Below are 24706 nucleotides of genomic sequence, written 5' to 3'. Positions count from 1 at the left end.
AATACAGAGCAGTGCTTTCCTGTGCTGCCTGTTTCTCGTACCCTATCACTGGAATATCTGGGTGCTGTGGTGGGTAGGCAGGTGCTTCTTTGCACAAACAGTTCTGCCAGCACATCTCAATCGTGACTTACAGCATCCCCACCTATCCTAACCCAGAATGCCAGTCACACTGAACTAAGTGGCAGTTCTGTGATCTGGACAGACGTGCTCTGCAGACCAGGCAGGACAGTCTAGCTCTTCCTTATCCTTTGTTCCTGGCTCCCAGTTGAAGTCAGTGGGAGTCTTTTGTTTGACTTTATTTGGGAGTTGGACCGGGTCCTGTAATCGGAAGGTAAACAAATGTGGGTTAGGTAAAGAGAAGGTTACCTAGTTAAGCAAAAAGGAAAGTCACTGAAAAGGCCATGCGGGGGTGTCTGAATCTCCAAGGCTTCCTTAGCGTCCTTGTTCTTAGCTAAAGGTTATTGGCTGGAATTCCTACTAATTGAAATTCCAACCACAGTGAAGAGAGCAGAACAGATAGTTTCATTTCCTGGGCTTTTTACAGGGTGACGTAAAGGAGATATGTATGTATACCTGGGTAATTAATATAAGGAACTCCATGTACTAGAACATAAAGAGTATGTAGCACTGTATATAAGTAAGTAGGTTCAATAAAGTTACTATGCTCTGCAAATGGCTTTCTGAGTCCAGCTCTTAAAGTGGAGCTCCACACCAAATCCCTTGCCCCAAAGCCCAGATTTAGGAAAGGACCTGGTCTTCTGCCATTTCCCATCACCTGATGCCTGTCACAGGCTGGCCATAAGCTCTTACTCCTTCATACACAGTTTACTAGTCTGGCTCCTCCCATTCCTACCAGTCAGCGGTGAATGAGGAGAGGCATAGTTCTCCTACTTGAACAGTTGGGAGGAGGCTGAACGTAGACCGTTTAGAAACGGGGCTGGATGCCCAACTCCCAACTGACTGGGCAATCAGCACCATGTTTTGGGCAGTGGCTCATGAAAGGAAGTTGGTCCGTCCCTTCCTTCTACCTCCTCTGGGTAGCTCAGAGAAGCAACTGGAACCTCTCCTCCCTGGATGTTCCCTTCTGGGTGGCTGGAAGGCACCTGAAATATAGAAGTAAAACATTCCTCCCCCGAGCCCCTTTTCCCATATTAATCTCACGTGTTCATGTGTCATTTAAAGTCTCAAGCTGCCTTTTATGCTGACAAGCTGCTCCCCCAGGCTACTTGCAGTTGTTGTTGTTTCATCTCGCTGCCATTTAAACCATCTTATGAGAACTGCACTCGTCGGTGCACACAGAAAAAACTCTCTCGGATGGTTTATTTTTATGCTGGTTGTTCTTTCCTGTTGGATTTACTGAATTAATGAATTCCATGTTGGGTACTAATTAATGGCATGGCTTTCTGTCAAGCTTTCGATCGATGGGCGCACCAGAGTCTATTACATCTGATTTTAATTAACTAAAAATCAAATCTCCGCATTAGGGAAACTGCAGATATATATTCTGTCACCTTCCCAGTTGCTTCAAAAGTAGAAAGATCATCTAGGAGCTGTATGGTGCTGGATAGGCACAGACTTTTGTAGGAGTCCATGTAGAACTGACTTCAACAGGAACTCAGGAAGGGATTGTGCCTCATGCCCATGCCTTCTGTCCAGCCACCACTTCATCTTCCTTCACCCTGATCTCTCCACCGGGTCTTTCTGAGGCTTCCAGTCCCACAAGCTCCGTTATGCGTCTGTCTTTCTTTGCCCCCATTACTGTACTATTACTGTACAGTCCTTTATGTATTTATCCTCACAGACCCCGTGGGGGGCAGGAAGTACTGTCACCTAAATAGGACACTTTTTTTTGTTCCCGCAAAACTTTGTGAAGAAATCAACCTTTCCACACAAAGGTTTTGAAGTTTTCAATGAAAGACCGAAACCCAAACATTTGTCAGTTTTCAGCGACTAGAAAACAAAAAATTGTAGCTGCAAATTGAAAAATGTTGGTTTATGGCAGAAATGTTTCCATTTGTCAAAATAACCACTTGGAAGTTTTGTTGAAAATGAATACTTCCTGCAGAAATTCATTTTGACAAAAAACATTTCATTGAAAAAATGTTTTGAACAAATCATTTCAACCAGCTCTCTTATCATCCCCATGTCACAGCTGGGGAGCTAAGATACAGAGAGACTAAGGGGATGTGTACAGTGCAGTTGAAGATTTGATTGCAGCTGGGGTAGGCATACTCACTCTAGCCTTAACCTGGCTACTGTGGCTAAAAATAGCAGCAAAGATACAGCAGCACGGGCCGTACAAGTTTGACTGGGAGCTTGGGTATGTACTTGTGTTGCTATCAGCAGGGTCTGTGCCTCTGTGTCTTCACTGCTATTTTGAGTTAGATAAAAGCTAGCATGGTTATGCCTACCTGAGTTGTAGCCATATCTCTGATTGCAGTGTAGACACATACCCTGTGTGACTTGACCAAGGTTAGGCAGGAAATCTGTGGCAGAGACGGGAATTGAAGCCAGGTCTCCTGAGACCCAGGTTAGCGCCCTAACTGTTGGACCATGCTTCCTCCACTTTTCAGTCACTCTCAGATCACCTGCTTCTAGCCTCTCATGCATCAGCTTGCTTGTTGACTCCCTCTCCAGGTTTTCTACCACTCTTGCCTCCCTGTTCCCCCTGCAACATCAAACGCATCCATGACCAACATCTGTGTGCTCCGCTTCTGCTCCCATGCCATTGAGTTCCTCTGGAGGGAGTTCCATGATCATGCCAGACTTCCTCCACTATAAATTAACTCTGTCCTCCTCGTGTTCTGCCATTTTCCTGCTCAAACATCATTGCTTCTCTGCTCTCTTTGAATCCAGATGCGTATTTGCTCTACGTAGGTATAAGTTTGTATAGTGCAGGGGTCGGCAACCTTTCAGAAATGGTGTGCCAAGTCTTCATTTATTCACTTTAAATTAAGGTTTTGTGTGCCAGTAATACATTTTAACGTTTTTAGAAGATCTCTTTCTAGAAGTCTATAATATATAACTGAACTATTGTTGTTTGTAAAGTAAATAAGGTTTTTTTAAATGTTTAAGAAACTTCATTTAAAAATAAATTAAAATGCAGAGACCTGTGGACCGGTGGCCAGGACCCGGGCAGTGTGAGTGCCACTGAAAATCAGCTTGCGTGCCGCCTTCGGCACGCGTGCTATAGGTTGCCTACCCCTGGTATAGTGCTTAGCACAGTAGGATTCTGGGCATTAGTGTGATAGCAGTAATAAAGAGGAAGGAGAGAAAATATGGGCAAATTGACTTCCCCCTACATACATTTTGTGATGGAGCTGAAAATATTTTGCGAATTTTGCAACATTTCAGTCATTGCAAAGAAGTAAAAGCCATTTTCAGGAAATTGTTCAGAATCTGATTAACTTTCCTTGCATTGTTTTGCTACCTTTGATGTCTAAAGCAGGAGTAAAACACTATTCTTTGGTAAGCCCTTTTCGATGCCTGTTCCCTGGTTGACTTGTGTGGTGGTAAGACATCCCCTGCTGACTGCTGAGCGTGCTTCCTGGCCCCCCACCGTGTTTGTGGTTGGCTGACTATCTTTACTTGGCCTCTGTGCAGACCTATGGGGCTGCTCCCATGAGAATCTCCAGCAATCTTTGCTATGCATATTTCTACTTTCACAGAAAACTTTCCCTTTTCAATTTTAAGATGCCTGAATTTCTCTCTGTCGATGACTCCCTGTGCAAAGTCCTTGATGCAGAGGGAGACAAACTGGGTCCTATTCAGGAAAGACAGGATCCTAGTCAGTTTCTCTCTGTAGCCCTCGGATGTGTAAAATACTGATGATGGTCCCACAGAGAGCAAAAGAGAATGGAGAGAGCTCAAGAGATTAAAAAAGAGGAATCACTTGCATACCATGGGGATAGGAGCCATATAGACACTCAGTCTGGCAGATGAAGACAGAGAACTGTGAGACAAAAGAGAAAGAAGAGAGTCAAATCCACGAGAAGAAACGGTGTGAAACTAAAAATAGCCCCAATATTGGTGGCTGTCATGATCGTTTGCAGTGTTAAATGTGAACAACCCAATTTGTGTTTTAACTGAGTGGCATGTGAGGAGAGCCCTCCAGAACAAGTCATTTCCCTTTCTAGGTGTGCCTTTTAAAAGTAACTGTGGGACAGGAGATCTGGTCTCAGGTAGCAGTCTGGAGTTTGACAAAGCCCATGCTGTTGATCTTGTCCTTAGGGCCCCAGACTATATTTCTATCAGTAGCCTGGGCTGGAATTCTCCTGTCGAGAGGAACTTGGGGTAATTCTCAGTGATAGTGAGGGGGTAGGTTTGCTTAGAAATGTTGCCCTTCCTGTCAGCCATGTTGAAGTCCTGACTGAGGGCAAGTCATAGAATTGTAGGACTGGAAGGGACCTTGAGAGGTCATCTAGTCCAGTCCCCTGCACTCATGGCAGGACTAAGTATTACCTAGACATGGGGTGGTCAAATGTTTTGGCCTGAGGGCCACATCGGGGTTTCCAAACTGTATGGAGGGCCAGATAGGGAAGGCTGTGCCTCCCCAAACAGCCTCGCCCCTGCCCCCTATCTGACCCCTCCCATTTCCCACCCCCTGACTGCCCCCCTCAGAACTTCCGACCCATCCAACCCCCCTGCTCCTTGCCCCTGACCGCCCCCTCCTGGGACCCCTGCCCCTAACGGCCCCCCAGGACTCCCACACCCTATCCAACACCCCCTGCACCCTGTCCCCTGACTCCCCCCCCCTCAGCTCCATCCAACGGCCCCCTGCCCCCTTACCATGCTGCTCAGAGCAGCAGGAGCTTGCAGCCCTGCCACCCGGCCGGAGCCAGCCACTCCGCCCATGCTGCTGGACAGGAGCGGCAGGCCCGAGCGCTGGCCACGCGGCGAGCTGGGGCTGCAGGGGAGAGGGGACAGCGGTGGAGGGGCCGGGGGCTAGCCTCCCCGGCCGGGAGCTATGGGGCCGGGCAGGACGGTCCCGCGGGCCCTAGTTTGGCCACCTCTGACCTAGACCATCCCTGACAGGTGTTTGTCTAAGCGGCTCTTAAAAATCTCCAGTGATGGAGATTCCACAAGCTCCCTCGGCAATTTATTCCAATGCCTTATTATCCTGACGGAGTTTTTCCTAATGTCCAACCTAAACCACCCTTGCAGCAATTTAAACCCATTGCTTCTTGTCCATTCCTCAGAGGGTAAGGAGGACAATTTTTCTCCCTCCTCCTTGTAACAACCTTTTATGTATTTGAAAACTGTTATCATGTCCCCTCTCAGTCTTCTCTTCTCCAGACTAAACAAACCCAATTTTTTAAATCTTTCCTCATGGATCATGTTTTCTAGACCTTTAATCGTTTTTCTTGCTCTTCTCTGGACTTTCTCCAATTTGTCCACATCTTTCCTGAAATGTGGCACCCAGAACAGGACACAGTACTCCAGTTGAGGCCTAGTCAGCGTGCAGTAGAGCAGAAGAATTACTTCTCATGTCTTGCTTACAACATGCCTGCTAATACATCACAGAATGATGTTTGCTTTTTTTTGCAACAGTGTTACATTGTTCATAGAATCATAGAATATCAGTGTAAGCTGGCGCAGACTCACCCGGCGGCGCCTCCTGCTGGTCGTCCTCGGGAATTAGCTCTTTGACCCAGGAGCGCCCTTTGCAGGCCGGTGATCCGCTTGCTGTTGGCCCCCCCGTGTCCCTCCCAGGACCCCAGTGCCCTTATCTCAGGATTCTGCCTCCTGCAGTACCCCACAGTGTTGCTGGGTTTCCCCCACCCCAGGGGAACCCCCACCCCCTATCCCCCCGTCACCTCAGTCGTGGCTACTGCCAGTCTCTGTTTAGCCCCCGCGCCCTGGGGCAGACTGCAGTCTATCAGCCAATCATCACTGGCAACAAGGGGTTTGGACTGCCTGCCTTTACCCACCCTCAGGCTGCCCCTCTGCAAGCCCAATACCTATGTGGGCCTAGAACTAGGCCCTGCAGCCTGCGGAGTTGCTGGCCTAGGGCTTCCCAGCTCCTAAGGCCTTTCCCCAGCCCTGCCTCACTCTAGGTCCCCAGGTGAGGTCCCCAGCAGCCAGGCCTGTCTCCCTCTCCAGAGAGAGACTCTCCCCCTGGCTTCCCTGGCCGCCTTATAAGGCCCAGTCGCTCTGTTTGGGGCGTGGCCCCAGCTGCAGCCACTTCCCCCAATCAGCCAGGGTTTTACCTTGCCTAGCCCCAGCCCTCTGCAGGGCTTTTCCAACCCCTCCAGGGCCGGAGCGGGTGCTCACCCTGCTACAATCAGGGTTGGAAGGGATCTCGGGAGGTCATCTAGTCCAACCCCCGCTCAAAGCAGGACCAATCCCCAACTAAATCATCCCAGCCAAGGCTTTGTTTAGCCTGGCCTTAAAAACCACTGTTGGCTCCTATTTAGCTTGTGATCCACTATGACCCCCAGATCCCTTTCCGCAGTACTCCTACCTAGGCAGTCATTTCCCATTTTGTATGTGTGCAACTGATTGTTCCTTCTAAGTGGAGTACTTTGCATTTGTCCTTATTGAATTTCATCCTGTTTACTTCAGACCATTTCTCCAGTTTGTCCAGATCATTTTGAATTTTAACCCTATCCTCCAAACCACTTGCAACCCCTCCCAGCTTGATATTGTCTATGCCGTTATCCAAATAATTGATGAAGATATTGAACAGAACGGGACCCAGGATCCATCCCTGCAGAACCCCACTCGTTATGCCCATCTAGCTTGACTGTGAACCACTGATAACTACTCTCTGGGAACGGTTTTCCAACCAGTTATGTACCCACTTTATAGTAGCTCCATCTAAGTTGTATTTCCCTAGTTTGTTTATGAGAAGGTCATGCAAGACAATATAAAAAGCCTTACTAACGTCAAGATATACCACATCTACCACTTCCTGCCCCTATCATTTCATGATCACATTCACTTTAGCTGGTTTACACTTTCAAATTCTCAACCAGATCCTTCCTGTTTGTCAAAATCAAATCTAGAACAGCCTCTCCCCTATTAGCTTTCTCCACCTTCTGAAATAAAATATTGTCTCCAATACATTCCAAGAACTTGTTTGATAATCTGTGCCCTGGCGTGTTGTTTTCCCAACAGATGTCTGGGTGGTTGAAGTCCCCCATCACCACCAAGTCCTGTGCTTTGGATGATTTTGTTAGTTGTTTAAAAGAGACTCATCCATCTCTTCTTCCTGGTTAGGTGGTCTGTAGTAGACCCCACCACGACATCACCCTTTTTTTTTTTTTTACCCCTTTTTCCCAGAGACTTTCAACGAGTCTGTCTCCTATTTCCATCTCAACCTCAGTCAAATTGTATGCCTTTTTAATATATAAGGCAACACCTTCTCCCTTTTTTCCTGCCTGTCTTCCCTGAGCAAGCTGTACCCTTCTATACCAATATTCCAGTTATGCATATTTCATAATTGTTTATTAACTAGCATTTCGAATTTTTCCTGCTTATTCCCCATACTTCTCGCATTAGTATACCGACATCTAAGATACTGATTTGATTCTCTCTTCCCCCCTCTTCCCCCCAGTTCTGTGTTGTCTCTCCCTTATCTCTGCTATAACAGCCCATGCTCCCCCCAGATTCTGACCCTTCTCCCGGGTCTCCATGTTTTTGACTTACCTGTGGGCTTTGGTCACCTGCCCCGTCGAACCTAGTTTAAAGCCCACCTCACTAGGTTAGCCATTCTGTATCCAAATATGCTCTTCCCCTTTCTTGATAGGTGGACCCCATCTCTGCTTAGCAGTCTTTCTTCCCAGAACAGCATCCCGTGGTCAAGGAATCCAAAGCCCTCCTGGCGACACCATCACCCAGCCAGGCATTCATCTCCAGGAAACTTCTGTCTCTGCCTGAGCCCCTACCCTGGACTGGAAGGATTGAAGAGACCACCATCTGCATCTCAACTCCCTCACCCTCACTTCCAGAACCCTGTAGTCACTTCTGATCTGCTCAGGGTTATACCTCACAGCATCATTAGTGCTCACGTGGATGAGTAACAGGGGTAGTAGTCAGAGGGCCGGATGATCTTCAACAATCCCTCCCTAACGCCTCGAAGACAGGCCCCTGGCAGGCAGCATGCCTCCTGGGATGCTATGTCAGGGTGACAGATGGGTGCCTCTGTCCCCCTCAGAATAGAGTCACTAACCACCACTACACTCTGTTTCCTCCTGGGAGTGGTGGCTGCGATCCTTCCAGCCTTGGGGGTACAGCGCTTCTCCTCTTCCACCTTTTGGGGGTGATTCCTCATCGCTTGTTGCCAGGGCAGCATAACGGTTCTTCATCACTTTGGTAACCAGCAACCAGTGACCTCCCTGTGTGACAGAGCCATATCCTCCTCCCCTGGTGGTGTGACAGCAGTCCTCTCTAGCTGGATAGCTTCCTCAGCCTTGGACGTCTCCATATGAATACTCTCAATGAATTCCTCATGGGCCTGGATGCTCTTCAGCCTAGCCACCTCCTCCTGCAGCTCTCCCACCTGCTTCCTGAGAGATTCCACCAGCAGGCACATTTCACACTGGACGGTCAAAAGAACGGCCATACTGGGTCAGACCAAAGGTCCATCTAGCCCAATGTCTGATCGTCAGACCATGGCCAATGCCAGGTGCCCCAGAGGAAATGAACAGAACAGTGATCAAGTGATCCATCCCCTGCCGCCAACTCCTAGCTTCTGGCAAACAGAGGCTAGGGACATCATCCCTGCCCATCCTGGCAAATAGCCATTGATGAACCTATCCTCCATGAATTTATCTAGTTCTTCTTTGAACCCTGTTATAGCCTTGGCCTTCACAACATCCTCTGGCAAGGAGTTCCACAGGTTGACACAGCGTTGTATGAAAAAATACTTCCTTTTGTTTGTTTTAAACCTGCTATCTGCTCCCCCAAGCCTGGCTTTCTGAGAGTGGGAAATGCAGGCCACAGTCTCTGCAAATCCACACCAGGATCTGGGTAGAGGCATCCAGGGTCAGGTTCTTTGTCTGGATCCAGATGCAAGTGAAGGAGACAGGAGCAGTGTTGCCACTGGCGATGCGGCCCTTCCTAACGATAGTGATTATATTACGACTCCCTCTTACAAACTCCTTCCCAACCTCCCTTGTTTGCTAGCTTCCCTTCGGCGCTTAGCCTCTGGCTCTTTAGGCTTCTCTTCTAGATCAGCCCTACCCCCTCATTAATCACGCACGGGGAGGGTGATCACAAGGCTGATTGAGGCATGATCCAGGATGATCATGCTGGGAAATCAGACAAGTACATAAACTCAGCCCTATTCACTGATGTGTCTACCTGGAAGGAAGCAGGCTTCTGACGATGATCTAACTCTACGGGCAAGTGAACCCACTTCTTTTGCTTATTTTTTTATTTGTAATGTTTTTTGAGGCAGACCTCTCAATGCAGAGGGTCTAACCCAGTTCCTAAGACTGACTGCAATGTACTGTCTCTTTTTGTGAACTAAAAAAAAGCCACAGATGGGGAAAGTGTGTTCTTCCCTCTCCCCCATTTATAAATGCCTCACACCTTTCTATTTGATCATCCAAAACGACTATTTAGTAAAATAACAGGCTCACTGCTCTCAACTCATCTATCAAATTCTGGTTACAGGAGAAGAACTACGTAATAGAGAGATGATGATATAAGCACAGGATCCTCCTAACAAAAGGAGGACCCAAGCACTTCCCTTTCCTAAAATCCAGTGGGAAATGCCATAGTTAAGACTGCTGCCCACCTTGTGTACCAGAATTTGCCCTAGTTTGTTGTTCACTCATTCCCCCACCCCGTTTGGTTGCACCATGCTGTTGCAGCAGATTGCCATCCCGTTGTCAGCCCTTGAAGAGTGGCACCTAGCCAGGAATGTTTATTTTTATTCCTGCTCCCTTTCCATTGCCGAATGCTGGAGTTGATACTGTGCCGCTCTTCCACTGCGTCGAACGCAGCAGAGGTGAGACAGAGCCTCGGTTGTGACGGGATGTGAGAGGAGAACAACCTGGCTGGGAACATTGAAGGTGGCTGGGGTGCCCTGTTCTGGTCGTGTGGAAAAGTTCCCCATCCGCTGTGGAAAAAATCTGTTCCCACTGACTTGCTCTGCTATCTCTTCCTTGAGCATGTGTGCTGATCTCCTCCCCTGCCTCACATGCATTACGGCATCCATTCCCTCTTGCAGTGCCTGGCCCAGTTCAGGGCTAGCTTCGGTCTCTCTGAGAAGCCTGACCCCATTCGCTCTGGACACCATCATTAGGGCTCCGTGTCTGTCACGGAGGTTGTGGAAGTCACAGATTCTGTGACTTTCTGCGACCTCCATGACTTCTGTAGGAGACAGTGTGGCTGACCCCAGGGCCGCCCAAGCAGCTGGCTCCAGGGCCAGCTGCTCAGGTGGCCCCCGGGACAGCCACTCCAGTCGCTGCTGCAGTGGCCCCGGGGACAGCCACATCAGCCACTGATCCGGCGGCCCCCAGCAGCAACCCCAGGGCGGCCGGAGCAGCCGCGGTCCGTTGGCCGGAGCAGCCATGGTCCCCGTCAGCTGGTGCCGCTGGCCCCGGTGCTCCCCCCAGCAGCAGCCCCCTGTTCTCCCCCCAGCAGCGCTGGCTGATCTTTGTAGTGTAGATGATACCTAGGATGTCTTGGAATCTACAAAATTACTGATGAACTGAATCCTAAATTACTCAGTATTATTGGTGTGCTGTGGCTACTGCTTCTTATGCTGACCAGTATTATCTCATAGCTTTCTTGGGCTCCCGGGGTCTGTCTGTATCTACCTCTTGTCTCTTTTTTTTATACTTAGATTGTGAGCTCTTTGTGGCAGGGACCATCTTTATGTTGTGTTTGTACAGCGCCTAGCACAGTGGGATCCTTCTTCATGACTTGGGCCCCTGTGTGCTACCACAATGGAAATAACCATCAAAAGTGTCAGGAGGAACTCGAGGCCAAGCAGCTATAGGGGAGCGTTTTGGTGCCCTCCACTGCAAAACGTAGGCGAGGTTTCTGCCTGTCACCAGAACCTTTCAGAAAACAGCAGAGCTGCCAGTGATTTTAGTGTAATGCGAACAGGAGAGGGGACTGAGACTAATGGGTTAAGGTGAAAAACAGTGGCTTGTTGTAATGTATTCCTTTCATATCTCCGAGGTAGGCTTCTCGAGATGAAGAGCTAAAGAGCTGCATTTAATGAAATTTTGCATTTAAGCCCATTAACTTAAGTGCTTGGCTGGGATGCACTGACACTTTGACTGGAAGAATTCTGTATATGCCACCCTGGAAAAGGTGAGCAGGCGCTTTAATTGATACTTCTACTTTAGCTGAGACACCCAAGAATGCCTGATGACTCCAAACTAGGGAAGGAAGGCTTGCGCACAGTCGAGATGGCAATGGTGCCGCATTCTGTCAGCTAATCCTTTTGAATAATAGGCTTGGAACTGGCATATGAAACTATTTTGCTAAAGTGGGAGGATTCCACAACCCAGTTAAAGGATTAGATTTGAAAGCCAGCATATTACCCCTAAGTATATGAATTAGTTAGGAGTGGAAAGAACATCTCTCATGCTGTTCAGTATTAAGAGCTTCTGGCTCTGCCACAGGCTGCTTGAGAGACCTTGGGCAGGTCACTTCTCCTCCCTATGCCTTGGTTCTCCCCTGTAAAATGGAGATGATGATGCATCCCACACCCCCATGTTTGTTTTCATGGTAAATTCGGCAGCCGTTGTAAAACGCTTTGAGATCTTCAGTCAGCAGACGCTATGGAGATGTAAATATTACAGGTATTACAATAGCTCCTCGAGGCACTAACCTGGGATTGGGGCTTCATTGTGCTAGATGTTTGCATAGTGAGAGTCTGTGCTCCAGAGACCTTACAGTCTAGATAGACAAGGCAGTAGGCAAAGGGTGGGAGGAAGGAAGTTTGATATTCCGCACTTTACACATAAGGAATTGGGACCCAGAAAGATGAAGTGACTTGCTCAAGGTCACACGGGGAGTCTGTGGCAAAGCCAGGAATGTTCATTGTTTATGTCTTCTGGGTTGCAGTCCCACACTGTAAACACAAGTCCATCAACAAGGTCTTAAACCCAATGTTCCTCTCCAAGGACAAACTATTTCTGTTTTCTAGTGGTGAAGTCACAAAAGCATTGAGATGGCACGTACCATAAGGCTGGTTTTCATAGAATCACAGAAATGCAGGTCTCGGCCATCCCCCCACACTAAGGCAGGATCAGCGTTTCCAGAGGTGCCCAGTGCCCACCTAACTTTTGTGAAGGAATCCTACCTATGTGCACAAAATGGGCCCTTTAGAGTATGTCTACCCTGCAATAAAACACCCACGGCTGGCCCATGTCAGCAGGCTCGGGCTATAAAATTGCAGTGTAGACATGCTGCAGCCTGGACTCTGGGACCCCGGGAACTCTACAGCCCACGCCTGAGTTAGTTGCCATAGGCCAGCGACAGGTAGTTTATTTGAATGTAGACATACCGGTAGTGTGCAGATACTTGTTTTGGTGCCCAAGTGTCTCTGTGGGGGTGTGGCTGTTTGTGATGCACTTCCAGTGTGCATGTTACTGTACAGAATATGTAAGAGATAAGCTCCTTGCCCCCCAAGGAGCTGATAGTCCAAGAAGGCAAACAGATTACCTTTTGGGAGTTTTTTTGTGTATAGGTAGTAGCCCTGCTTAGAGAGGTGGATCAAGATTGGCAGGCTGCTGTCCTGAGGAGGAGGGACTTGAAGAACAAGGCGATTGGGTGGGAGCCTGCATTCAAGGAGTGCGATGTGGCGAGGTAGAATGCAAGGCGTGCGTGTACTGGCATGGTGGCTTTTTCTGAAAACTAGGCCCAGCAGGTCCTAGAGCGTTCGAACGTTAATCTTTTCTCCTTCCATGTTGTTTTGAAATTCAAGATAGTTATTTAAAAGGCTTAGCCTGATCTCTTCCACGCTTTCTGTGCTTAGAGAGGGCTTTGTTTCTGGAAGTGGGTATGCCTTTCACAAGCTATCAGGAGGGGAAGGGGATCTGAGTTTTTTACTGGGTCACCCACAACGGGACTACAGTGAACTGTGGTACATCGGTTCCACATGTCATGTCGTTGCATCCGAGTGGTGGGAGCCATTGTCTGGAATGCAGGCAGGAATCAGTGTCGTCTTACCATTGATCCTAGATTATTATTATTAATTTATTATTTGTATTCAAGTCGCACCTAAAGGTCCCAGCCAAAATCTGAGACCAGTTGTGCCAGGTGCTGTACAAACCATAGTAAAAGACAGTACCTCCCAGATAAACTGCTATTGAAATACAAGACAGACAAAGGGTGGGAGGGGCAATAGAGGCATGGATGTTAAATGATAGATCAGTGGCAGAACTGGGAACAGAACCCACGTCTCTTGAGTTCCAATCCAGTGCTCTATCCACTGGAATATGCTGAGTCTCCTAAGTATGCCACTGATTATGAATGAATGTTGAGCAACTGGCAATTCCTTGTCTGCTCCTCGTAACAATTTGTCTTACAGGTGAGGTTTGAGTTAAGAGAACTAAGCAGGAAAATATTTGCTCAGAGGATCCTATAAAAAAATCTATAATGATGAGGGTATGGGAATATGTGTATGTGAAAGGACACATTTGTAAGTTTCTGGAATTTGGTTTGAACTTGCTCTTCATTCATATCATTAGATCTAAGCACAAGTGAATCACAGTATTAATCTGATGCTTGTGGTAAATGTTGGGTTGAATTAGACACTTCCCCAAAAAACTGTAAATACAATTTAGCTTTTGCTTACAGACAAGTCATGAAAACAATCCTCTGTTCAGTGCCAGGATAGCGTGGAGATGAATATCGGAGCAGAGAATATAACAGGTCACAAGCATCTGTATGGTGAGAATGTCAGTGTTGCTCAATGGAGATGTGTTAGACTGTGGAATAGTCTCCTAAGGAAGTGGTGGAAGTCCCATAGCTTGGGAATTTTACAAGAGATGGAACAAAACTCTAGAAAATATGCTGTAGGGAAGGATTCTCCATTGGCTCCTAGAGATGGATTGGGTGGGCCAAATAGGTTTCTTCTATCTGTTCATCCATCTGTGCTAGCCAAAAGCTGGGACTGGACAACAGGATGGGTCATTTGAAAAATTGCCCTGTTCTGTTCATTCCCTTGGAAGCATCTGGCACCGGCCGCTGTCGGAAGATAGGATACTGGGGTGGATGGATCATTGGTCTGATCCAATATGGCCATACTTATGTTCTCATCTATACAGGTACTTTTATGGCCCTGGTTACAATAGCAGTTGAGCATCTCAAGTATGTATAGATTGATCTCATAAGAACGGCCATACTGGGTCAGACCAAAGGTCCATCCAACCAGCATCCTGTCTGCCGACAGTGGCCAATGCCAGGTGCCCCAGAGGGAGTGAACCTAACAGGTAATGATCAAGTGATCTCTCTCCTGCCATCCATCTCCACCCTCTGACAAACAGAGGCTAGGGACACCATTCCTTACCCATCCTGGCTAATAGCCATTAATGGACTTAACCTCCATGAATTTATCCAGTTCTCTTTTAAACGCTGTTATAGTCCTAGCCTTCACAACCTCCTCAGGCAAGGAGTTCCACAGGTTGACTGTGCGCTGCGTGAAGAAGAACTTCCTTTTATTTGTTTTAAACCTGCTGCGTATCTCATCACAAAGGAGTACGTGTCCGAGCCAGGAGTTAACCTAGCTCTCCCAAGTTCCAGTCCAATTCCTTACCCACAAGGCCATACTTCTGGGTCTATTGTCTGAGTCTCACTCCAGCATTTTTCAGAACTCCGGCTTGATCCTGCAGGACTGCTGTATTCAGGACTCCCCCTGAAGTCAATGGGAGTTCTGCACACAGGAGGTTTGCAGGATGAAGCCTTTGCTGAGGATGTTGCTCTTTAGGGTCTGTGGGAAAAGTCGGCTTCCCTCTCAGTGGAGCGAGCACAGTACACAGAGAGTACAGTGGAGTTGGTCTGGGGAGTTTTGCTTTGTTTAAAGTAGCCATAGAAAAATACCTTGTTACTATGCCTGCCTGTTCCTAAGGGGGCTGATCCTGTTCCTTCCACTGCCAGCGCTGCATGGATTGGGCCCTAGGTTTTCTTCTGAGCTATATCTGCTTAGTTGCCTGGCAAAAGCAAGTATTTTTACTCCTGCCTGCACTGCAGAGCCAGCCTAACTGCAGAGAGGCAGGCTGTATCCTATTGTGCCTCGCACATCATCCACCAAATTGCCAGCTGAATCCAGATCCCGGGATCTTTATCGTTGCTGACGGTTGGTGATGATGCAGAAAGAACACAGCTTTGTTTTCAGCTATCAGGCAGAGTTTGCAGCTCCGGCACTTGGGGAGAATCTTGCAAATGGTGCAAATTTGATAGAAGAGTCACTGAGGGAGGGATTGTGACACCAGAGAGATGCTGTGTTTAGAGTCGTTTTCTGATAGCCACAAGGAGTTCTTTTGATTAGTAGCTATTCATAAATTGCAATGAGCAACAGTAAATTGTGCTGGTGAAGGAGGCATGCGTGTCTGCAGCTTGCTCTTCCAAATTATTTGTCCCCCTGATGTTCCAAGACTCCCAGTCTCTATCTTGCTTCTCATGCAGTTGTCGATTTCCCCCACCTGTGTCTTATCCATTAAAAAAATTGTCCTTTATTCTTTCCATTGAAATGTAGCAGGTGATGCTCTAATTGAGTCCAAATGAGTCCCAGAATCCTTAGTGCAAGTTCCAAAAAAGATGCGCAGCAACCAATGTCTAGTGATTGTGATGCACACGGGAGGATGTGAATTCTCTGATTTCCATCAGGAAGAGCTACAAGAGCAAAGACACTCCCTGCCCCCAAAAGTTTACAATCTAAAATGTCCCTTTCTTCCATTTGCTAAATAGCACCAGAAGAATAAAGCAATCCTATTGCTAAGTAAAGTACAGCTGTCCCTTCTAGGTATTACTGTCTTGGACAAGGCCAGTGTCCCTCTCTTGCTTCTGTTGCACGAAAAATTATTCCACCCTAAGCAGAACTTGAGATCTATTTAGGGATTTTACACGAGAGCTATTCAAAGTTTTTTATAGCTCACAGTTTTTCTGGACTATTGATACACTCTGGAAACTCACCATGTACAAGGGGTTTGAACTGTTTTAGTTGGTTCTTTATTAAATGTGCTAAGAGTGCAGGAACGGGGCAAGGGGTGGAGAATAGGTTTTGGATGCCTGTCTGGAGTCTCCCATTTGTAACCAAGTTCTTTGTCATGAGATTGTATTACAGCTGTATGCTGTGTGAACAATTGAGGGAACCGGGATTATGAAGGGTGAGATGTCTGTTCCATAAAGCTCTCACCCCACTCCTTATGGGGATTATAGATGGTGGACTTGGGAAGGACCTCCTAGGAGACCTAGTTAGTCCCATGTCCGGGATAGGTCTCTGTACTAAACTCCTATGTCTTTAATCTGGTCTATTCTTGAATGTTTCCGATAAGTATCCCACCATTCTAAGTCCCTAGCAAATTAATCCAACAACTGATCCTTGCTGTTGGAGATGTGTGGCTAATTTGCCATTTGCCTATTTTGAGACACTTCTGCTTTTCTGAGTATTGTCGGTCTCTCTGTACTTTCCATCTATACAGTCCTTGCTAATTGGGCGTGGTCCGTGCATTTGGGGCCTCGTCCCACCGGCTGCTTTGACACCAAGCTCTGACACCCATTGACATCTAGCCCTCTCTGGGGAGCATTCAGTCTTTAAGGATCAGACCTGTAGATAAGGTGCAACTGACTTACTTCTTCCCAACTTGGAATCGTCCCATTTCTCACCCCTCTGTTTGCCCCTTCACTGGCTTCCCTTGGCCCTCTGCCTTACGTGAGAGCTCCTTGTGCCCTCTTCAAAGCCCTACCCAGTCTAGCTCCCACCTGCCGCTCTGTTCTCTTCTCTGTTGCACTCAAGCCACATGACTAGCCATCCTCGTAGTTTCATACTCCTGCTCCTGGTCGTTCCCTATGCCTGGAACATCCCCTCCCTGACTATGGAGCTAGCGCTTATATGGCCTCCATCACTGTAGTGTCTGAGCACCTCACCATCGTTTACAGTATTTATCCACACAACTCCCCTGTGAAGTTGGGAGGTGCAATTATCCACAGGTGGCACTGGTCATGCAGGGAGTATGAGGCAGTGCCAAGAATTGAACCCAGCGCTCTTGGTTCCAGTCCGGTGCCTTAATCACAAAATAATCCTTCTGCTCTGTCTCCATACTCTCCTCTTTCAAACCCCTCCTCAAAACTCACTTCCTTCCCAAGGCCAATCAGCTCCTGACAGCCACAGGGGTGGTGAAGAGAGTGCCAGGGGAGAGTAACCAAATAAACCTGAAACCACCTCACTTTCATGGCTGACTTACTGTAGTCACTTGCCATGTCACATTCCCCCCCCCCCCCATTTGTCTGATCATAAACGATAAACTTTTTGGGGTAAGGCTCATGTCTGATTATTGGCTTGTAAAGCAGCTAGCACCCTTGGAGTCTAGTTCAATAATGAGGTTTGCTACCCAGTTTTTTAACTGAGCCATAATACTCAAAATAAAACTCTCACACAGCTCTGACTTTTCTCTCTCTCATGCAGGGCTATGTCGAGAACTTTACTAAAACCTAGTGGCCTGATTTCTAGAGGTGCTGGGTACCTGCAGCTCCCATTCAACTCAGCCCCAGGCACTCAGCACTTCTGCAAATCAGGCCACCTATACATCATAGCTACGTCTTTGTCTACTGAACCTGTGCTGCTTGTGTCAAAGCAGGCTATCTGGTTTCTTCCGGCACAGTCTGTTCTTTGTGAACTCCTGCTGCCGATTGCTCATCAAGATGTTGTCAGATCTTACAGATCAATTATTTGCTCAAATATTTTAGCCCGTACTAAGGCTGAGCTGATTAGTCGTTTTTCAAAAGCTTGATGTTTTTCAGTCTTCCTCTTTAAAATATGTGTGAGTGGTTCCTCAATTTCCTCTGAACCCAGGGAGGAGAGAATGGGTTCTAGCTAATGCAGACATTTTATTACAATTGAAAATGGTGTTTTCTTTTCTCACATTGCTTCCCCTTCTATACAGTGAAAGGGGCACAGATCAAAATACAGAAGTCACTTCACTTTGTTGCTTCACTGGGACAATGGATATTAAACAATAGTCAATGTTTTGTTGCTAATCAATAGCTTTTCAGTGGTAAAAACATGGTTCTTTTCAACTAAAACATGTCCTTTCCCTTACTGCAGAGAAAACAGCTGATGATGACGTCCAGAAGTCTGACATTTCATCCAGCAGCCAAGGAGTGATCGAAAAGGAATCTCTGGGACCTCTTCTCCTGGAAGTAAGTGCTCTATTGCAATCAGTAACACCACCAGTCTTTTCGTATTTGAAATCTGAGGTTGTTCTAATGAATCTCTGACCAAGAAAGTAAAATACAGAATAGTAGGAAAACACAGTCCCAATCAGGTTGTTCCAAGGCTAGATTATCCCTTGCTAAAGCTGCGGGTAACCCACATTAGTCCCCCAGTTCAGCATATCCTTTAAGCATGGGAATCCTAGCCCTATCAGCAACGCACTTAAGCGCATGCTTAAATCCCACTGAAATTAAAGCAACTGAAGCATGTGCTTAAGTGCTTTGCATGAATCAGAACCATAGTGAGCAACGTCTTAATACTGGTATAAAGGTGCCCTGCTGATGCCTGCCCACCTCTGTGTAGTTATTTCATTCTTTCCACTTAGCCTGAGCGTTGTTGTGGGGGGACGCAGTATGACTGAAGAGCCATCATTCAGCTGAGCAAGTTGAAAGCCGTCTGCTTTGGGAGAAAACTTAACTTTCAACCACACTGACCTAAGTCACCGGCTAGACAGATTGTCTTGTTAACTGCCAGGGGTGCTGAAGACTTGCTAGCCCTTTCAGGCACCAGGGCTCTTAGATGTGTGCTAGTAAACTTCCTCCTCCCAGCTAAGGCATGAGAAAACAAGAGTTAAAGGCAGGAAGAATGAATACTGAGTGCAAAGCAGTTAAATGGAATGGGCCATTAAAATGCAACAGCATTAAATAGTCCCATTTTGAGGGCATCAGGAGCAACCAGATCATTTAGACAGACCTTCTATATATCACGTGCCAGTATACATCACCCAGCCGCTTCCATGCCAACTCCAACAACCAGAATTAGACGTGAGTATTACAGCCGTCAGGAGGCTAAACTGTTTGTGCCATGGCAGAGAACAGAAGGGACCTGTTGGGTTTAGTGTGTGAGTGCTAGTGGCCAGGGATAGACAGGAGGTCAGTCTAGATCAGTGGTTTTCAACTTGTGGTCCACTATATCTAAGATTTCCAAAGGGGTCTGCACCTCCATTCACAATTTTGTAGGGGTCCGCAAATGAAAAAAGTTTGAAAACCACTGGCCTAGCTGATCTGGTGGTCTCTTCTGGCCTTAAACTCTGACTATGACCCACGGCACCAATGCCCAAGGCCTTTCTGTGGCAGGGAAGTGAGAGAGAGATCCCGCAGTGATCCTAGCGAATGACCTACGCCTTGTGCTGCAGAGGAAGGTGAGGGCTGTGCTAACTAGATCTGTCTAACATGAAATACGGTGAAGTGTGATGGTACGGGACTGACAAAAAGCTCTTTTCTTGGCATGAAGTGGATGCAATTGCCAAAGTGGTTCTTATGTTTTTACTAATTGATAAAAAGACGTATTGGCTACAGTAAAGGGCTGACAGTGCTAAATCATGATTGCCTATGTCTGCTTACTAGCAGGAGACTCTGGGACAATAGGAGCACTTTTATAGCAAATGAAGCTACTGAGGAATCAAAGGTTCACTACAGACGAAATTAATGCCTAGGTGAGAACATATTTGAACTGTAGGGAAGGATCTGATTTGTAAAGAGAATGAAAGCCATCTGCCTGAAACATGTGGCCAGGACTAACTGGGAGTTGATTGCTCAGCAAAGGAGGTGCTGTCTAAAGAAGCAAAAAAGCAGAAGTGGCATTAGAGGGAAAGCAGCATTGGATAATGGAAACAGTGAGTGAGAAGAGTTTAAAAAAAAAAAAAAAAAAAAAGAGGCAAAATTGTCCTGAGAGAGGTGGCAGTTCCTCAAGAGTAATATAGAGCTTGGGCTCCCCTAAGAGAGTTGTGCATCCTGCTAGAACAATGGAGGATTGAACTCTTGAACCGGAAGAAGCCAGACATCTGGGCTGCCTATTTGTTGGCACTTAGAGTAACCTAAGAGGCATCAATAAATTTTCAGCATACCCAAAATTTTATAGAGCAACCCCTGGAAAGTCACCCCTGGATATAGCTCTCCTAAATTGGAAATCAGGGGTCAGTTTAAGATCCTAGTACAGTTGAAGAACACTTTTATTCCAAAGCTGCTAGGCCTAGCCAATAGCTCTCTATAGGGGTTGAAAAAATTGGGTGCTTATATGGGATGGGGCATTAATTAGATCAGCTTGTCCATGACTGAGAATATGGCTCCATGCTCAGAGTTTAGCATTAATAGGTCATTTCTGCAGGGAATTAAAACAAAGGTGTGTTGTGGCTCTGTTAAGTTCTGCTTTGTGAAGAACTCATTATACACAGTGTGCTAAAAATATCTAACAGTTATGCAGACAGAAGGATAGTTTTGTAACCTGAGATCCCATACAACCAGCATGCAAAACACACTAATAGATGGGTAAATTGCTCTGGAGTACAAAGCCGCCTCCTGACACCAGACCTCCAACATCATTCATTTGGTAATTTACACTGACCCTAGCCAATGCCCGTTGAGATCACTGAGGCTACATGCTGTTGTTTAAATGTATCATCAACATAAGTCAAATCCCATATTTATCTCTGGTTTCCAGATTGTATTTGTAGTCTAACCCTGGGCGCCCTTAATGCTCACTTAGGTCTGGCTCCTGCACAGTGCGGCTGTGGCGTGTTGCAAGGATAAGAGCAAGGTGATGAGCTGGACCAAGGGAGCAGGGAATCTTTTTGCTGCCTTAATCTGAGTGCCAGGTTACGCCAGCCTAGTAGCAGGTTTGAGGCCTAAGAGGGGAAGCATGTAGCTAATCCCTCATTAACCAAAGGATCCTTGCACTTCAACCCAGGTCTTCCCAGACACACCCTTTCCTCTCTCATATCCTACTGTACCTTTGTGTTCTTGTGATTAAAAGAGCAGGTATTCAGAGGGCTTGAGGGCTTCAGTGTGGAGGATGATGCCTAAAGTGGAACCTTACATGTGCCCCTATCTATCTGCCATTTGCACTTGGGCTGGAGTGCAGCAGTTATGGTGCACCATATAAGGGCTTGCAGGATCAAGGCTTTAATACTTAGGAAAATGCCTGGATGTGTAGCTTGAATTTCTTTTCAATATATTCAGCACATTGGCGTCCCTCACCCCCATCAGGAGCTAAGCATCCGCTTTCTTGCAGCACTAGGGTTTGCAAGTGGGGGTAATGCTCATGCTGTTAGCTGCTCACAGAGAGGTTTTGCTGGTAAGGTGAGGGTAGAGGCTGTGGCTGCACTAGGGGGTGAGGAGTGCTAGATAATCCTGCCACAAGGCGGTAGCAAAGCAAATTCCTCCCCTCCTGTCCTCAAACTACTCCTTTTAGAGGTGTTAGGCCCTTTCCCGCCTCCAGGCACTGCTGTTCATGTTGGAGAGGAGGAAAGACTCATTCTCTCCAACCCAGTATAGTTTAGGCTTATGAAATCTATTAATGGGACTTTTTTTAGAGTCCTTAACGAATGTCTATAGGTAGCTGAATGTTGCAACCCCTGTTTTACACGTGGGGAAACAGAGGCACGGGGCATTGTGAGAACATATTAGTTAATTTTTGTGAAGCACTCTGGAAACACTCCCCATCTGTGCTCAGTAGTTATTAGTATTATTAATGGTGTTCCCAATAAATGATCTCGCTGAGGAATGGCTTCAGATCCAGCTTATGTTGAGGCAACTATGAAGAGTTTAGTTTTCTGTCACAACTGACCATGAGAAGCAGTTTTTGGTTCCAGTAGGTTCCCAAACAACATTCAGATTCAGCTGTCTGAAAATGTTCCTGAGGTGACTCCCACCCACACCTGCTTGTCCTTTGCTGTTTCCTTTAACTCATGGGATAAGAGAGCTTGCTGCGCCGAAGGACCTAAATCCTTAAGTGCTTGTCCGCTATTAAAGTCATTAAGAGTTGCAGGCACTCAGCCACTGTAGTGATGAGGGCCATGGAAGTACCGAGATAGACTCTGCATCAGGATTTGTAACCATGGGGTCATCTGCATGCTATCTTTCAATTTCCATTCTATATTAATGGCCACACTCCCTTTCTGTCACCTCACAAACCTTTTGCTGCATTCCTAGACCTTCTGAGCTGGGTACCAGATCAATTGCCACTTCTTCCATTAAGGAGCTAACTTGCTACGGTGCAACATGTTCACTAGAAGACAGCACCAGTGTAGGTTTTAAATGTTTATATTCCTAATCTTCTCCATAGAAAGTAATGCTTGGGCTAGCTTAATTAGTGACATCTTAGTGGGTAGTCTTTGTGTTCTAGGATTCTCTTGGGGCTAAAGTGCAAGGACTAGGAGTCAGCAGATCTGGGTTGTAATTTCCCGCTTTGCTATGGATGGCCTTCCTGGGCAAATCTCTCTGTAATTCTGTTTTCCTGTGGGGGATAATACGATTTCCCTGCCTCACAAACAATTAGCTCATTAATGTTTGTTAAAGCACTTTTACAGCCTCAAATGGAAGGGGCTACAGAGAGACAAATTATTTTTGTTAGGTTTTCTACTGTTTGGGACCAGAACCATCCCTCATTATGGTTCACAAGCTCCACAATCAGCAGTGCTGATACACCAAGTATTTGTAAACCCCAGAGTAGCATTTGCGCAGTGTTGCTAAGTTAGGAGTGGGTTCTGTTACCCCACATGAGTTTTAGTTCAGTAGCCTCTTCCTTCTGCAAAGCACCCTGGAGTACTGTGTGCAGACAGCACTAGTTAGAAACCTTGTCTTGTACTTTCCTGCAGGGCTTGGGTCCAAGGCCCCCCTGCTTTCTTAGTTTCCCTCAAAAAAAAAATTGAGTGTTTTATTGGCCTCTGATTAGGATGCTCACAAGAGAGGCATGAGCTCCTCTGCTAATTTCCGGAAATGGATTATTCAGCACCAGTTACATGCTGGTTAGACATCAGTCCGACTGTGTTAATGGAGCCGTGATTGATTTACACCCAAGCTCGAACCATTTGTTAGGTGCTGATTCATTCTGTTTCTTTAGCCACTCTTATTTCCCATCTGTTTTATTCATGCTGTTCTCCCTTTACTAAATACTTTAGAATAACCGGATCAGCTTTGTTACTGGGTGTGTGATGGGAGGTGGTGGGGAGAGAATGGAGGAAATATCACGATGTACTTGAAAAGGAGGGAAGTTTGGGAGTAAAGTTTAATACAGGGCCCTCGGACAAACCCATTTAACTCTTCTACAGGAGTCTGTCTCTTCTGTGGGAGCATGAAGTGCAAAAGCTGGTTGCTTGGCAACAGGCAACAGCTGTGAAAAAGGAAAATTGTGGTTGATCTGCGAGGGCAATTTTGACAGTTTCTTTAAAAAAAAAAAATTGCTTCCTGTTTCTAGCATTGAATGTTGCTCTGTCTACAGCAAACCTGATTTCCAGAAAATGTATTAAATAAAAATCAGAGACTATGTAGCAAAGTAACTCACTTCAGGCTTCACAAGACAATACAATTATAGGGCATATGTTTGGTGGAGAAAGGGGATAGAGTGTTGCTGCATATGGGGGAGGGGAGGTGTATGTAAAATACAAAAACCTGGTTTTGTCCATATAACACAAATCCCGGATTCTGCAGTCTGATCCCTGGACTCTTGTGCCCTGTGCAATGCCATGGCTGCACACCAGCACCAGGGGTCTGCCCACATGGATTCAGTTGCAGGATCAGGGCCTGTCTTAGGGCGCTTGCTGTTAATTCAGGGGTCGGCAACCTTTCAGAAGTGGTGTGCCGAGTCTTCATTTAGTCACTCTAATTTAAGGTTTCGCGTGCCAGTAATACATTTTAACGTTTTTAGAAGGTCTCTTTCTCTAAGTCTATAATATATAACTAAACTATTGTTGTATGTAAAGTAAATAAGGTTTTTAAAATGTTTAAGAAGCTTCATTTAAAATTAAATTAAAATGCAGAGCCCCCCGGACCGGTGGCCACGACCCGGGCAGTGTGAGTGCCACTGAAAATCAGCTTGCGTGCCGCCTTCGGCACGCTTGCCATAGGTTGCCTACCCCTGTGTTAATTACTAAAGATGGGATTAAATTAGGCTCCGGGTAGGTAAAAATCAAATCCTACTGACATGAAGCACCTAAGGAGAGTCCTGTAAATTATCAATCTGCCTCTCCCAGGGCTTCTTCCAGAAACTGTGAAGTCTCCTACATTGGGCTATTCCATGCTGGTAGAAAGAGTTTCCCCCTCATGACCCGTACCAAAGGAGTAAATAAGGACTTGACCCTGGTCCCATTAAACTCAATGGCAAAACTCCCACTGGTTTTAATAGTGCAAGATTGGACCCTGTTTGCAGATATTCTAGTTCACTGTGATTGCAGAGCTTGGACTGGATTTGTTGTTTCCCAGGAACATGTAAAATGAGTTAGTCTGCAAGATGCTGAGTATTTTTTAGTTCTCAGGCCCTGATTCAGCAAAGCAATCATGTGCTTGACCTGCATGCTTTATTGAATCG

General features: G+C 46.6%; 1 protein-coding gene across 9 annotated transcripts in view; it reads left to right on the top strand.

Annotated features, from left to right (window-relative positions):
* Nucleotides 1-24706, top strand: part of NCOA1 (nuclear receptor coactivator 1) — a 289105-nt gene that overhangs the window by 194219 nt on the left and 70180 nt on the right. For all 9 annotated transcript variants that reach the window (XM_024198197.3, XM_024198194.3, XM_024198196.3 and 6 more), the window contains one exon: nt 18236-18330. In XM_024198197.3, the coding sequence (XP_024053965.2) occupies nt 18236-18330 (95 nt within the window). The remainder of the gene's footprint in view (nt 1-18235; nt 18331-24706) is intronic.

Source organism: Terrapene carolina, unplaced genomic scaffold (genome assembly GCF_002925995.2).
Source record: "Terrapene carolina triunguis isolate 2854851 unplaced genomic scaffold, T_m_triunguis-2.0 Scaffold228, whole genome shotgun sequence".
NCBI lineage: Eukaryota > Metazoa > Chordata > Testudines > Emydidae > Terrapene > Terrapene triunguis.
The sequence above is the reverse complement of the archived record's forward strand: the minus strand, read 5'-3'. Positions and strand labels throughout refer to the sequence as shown.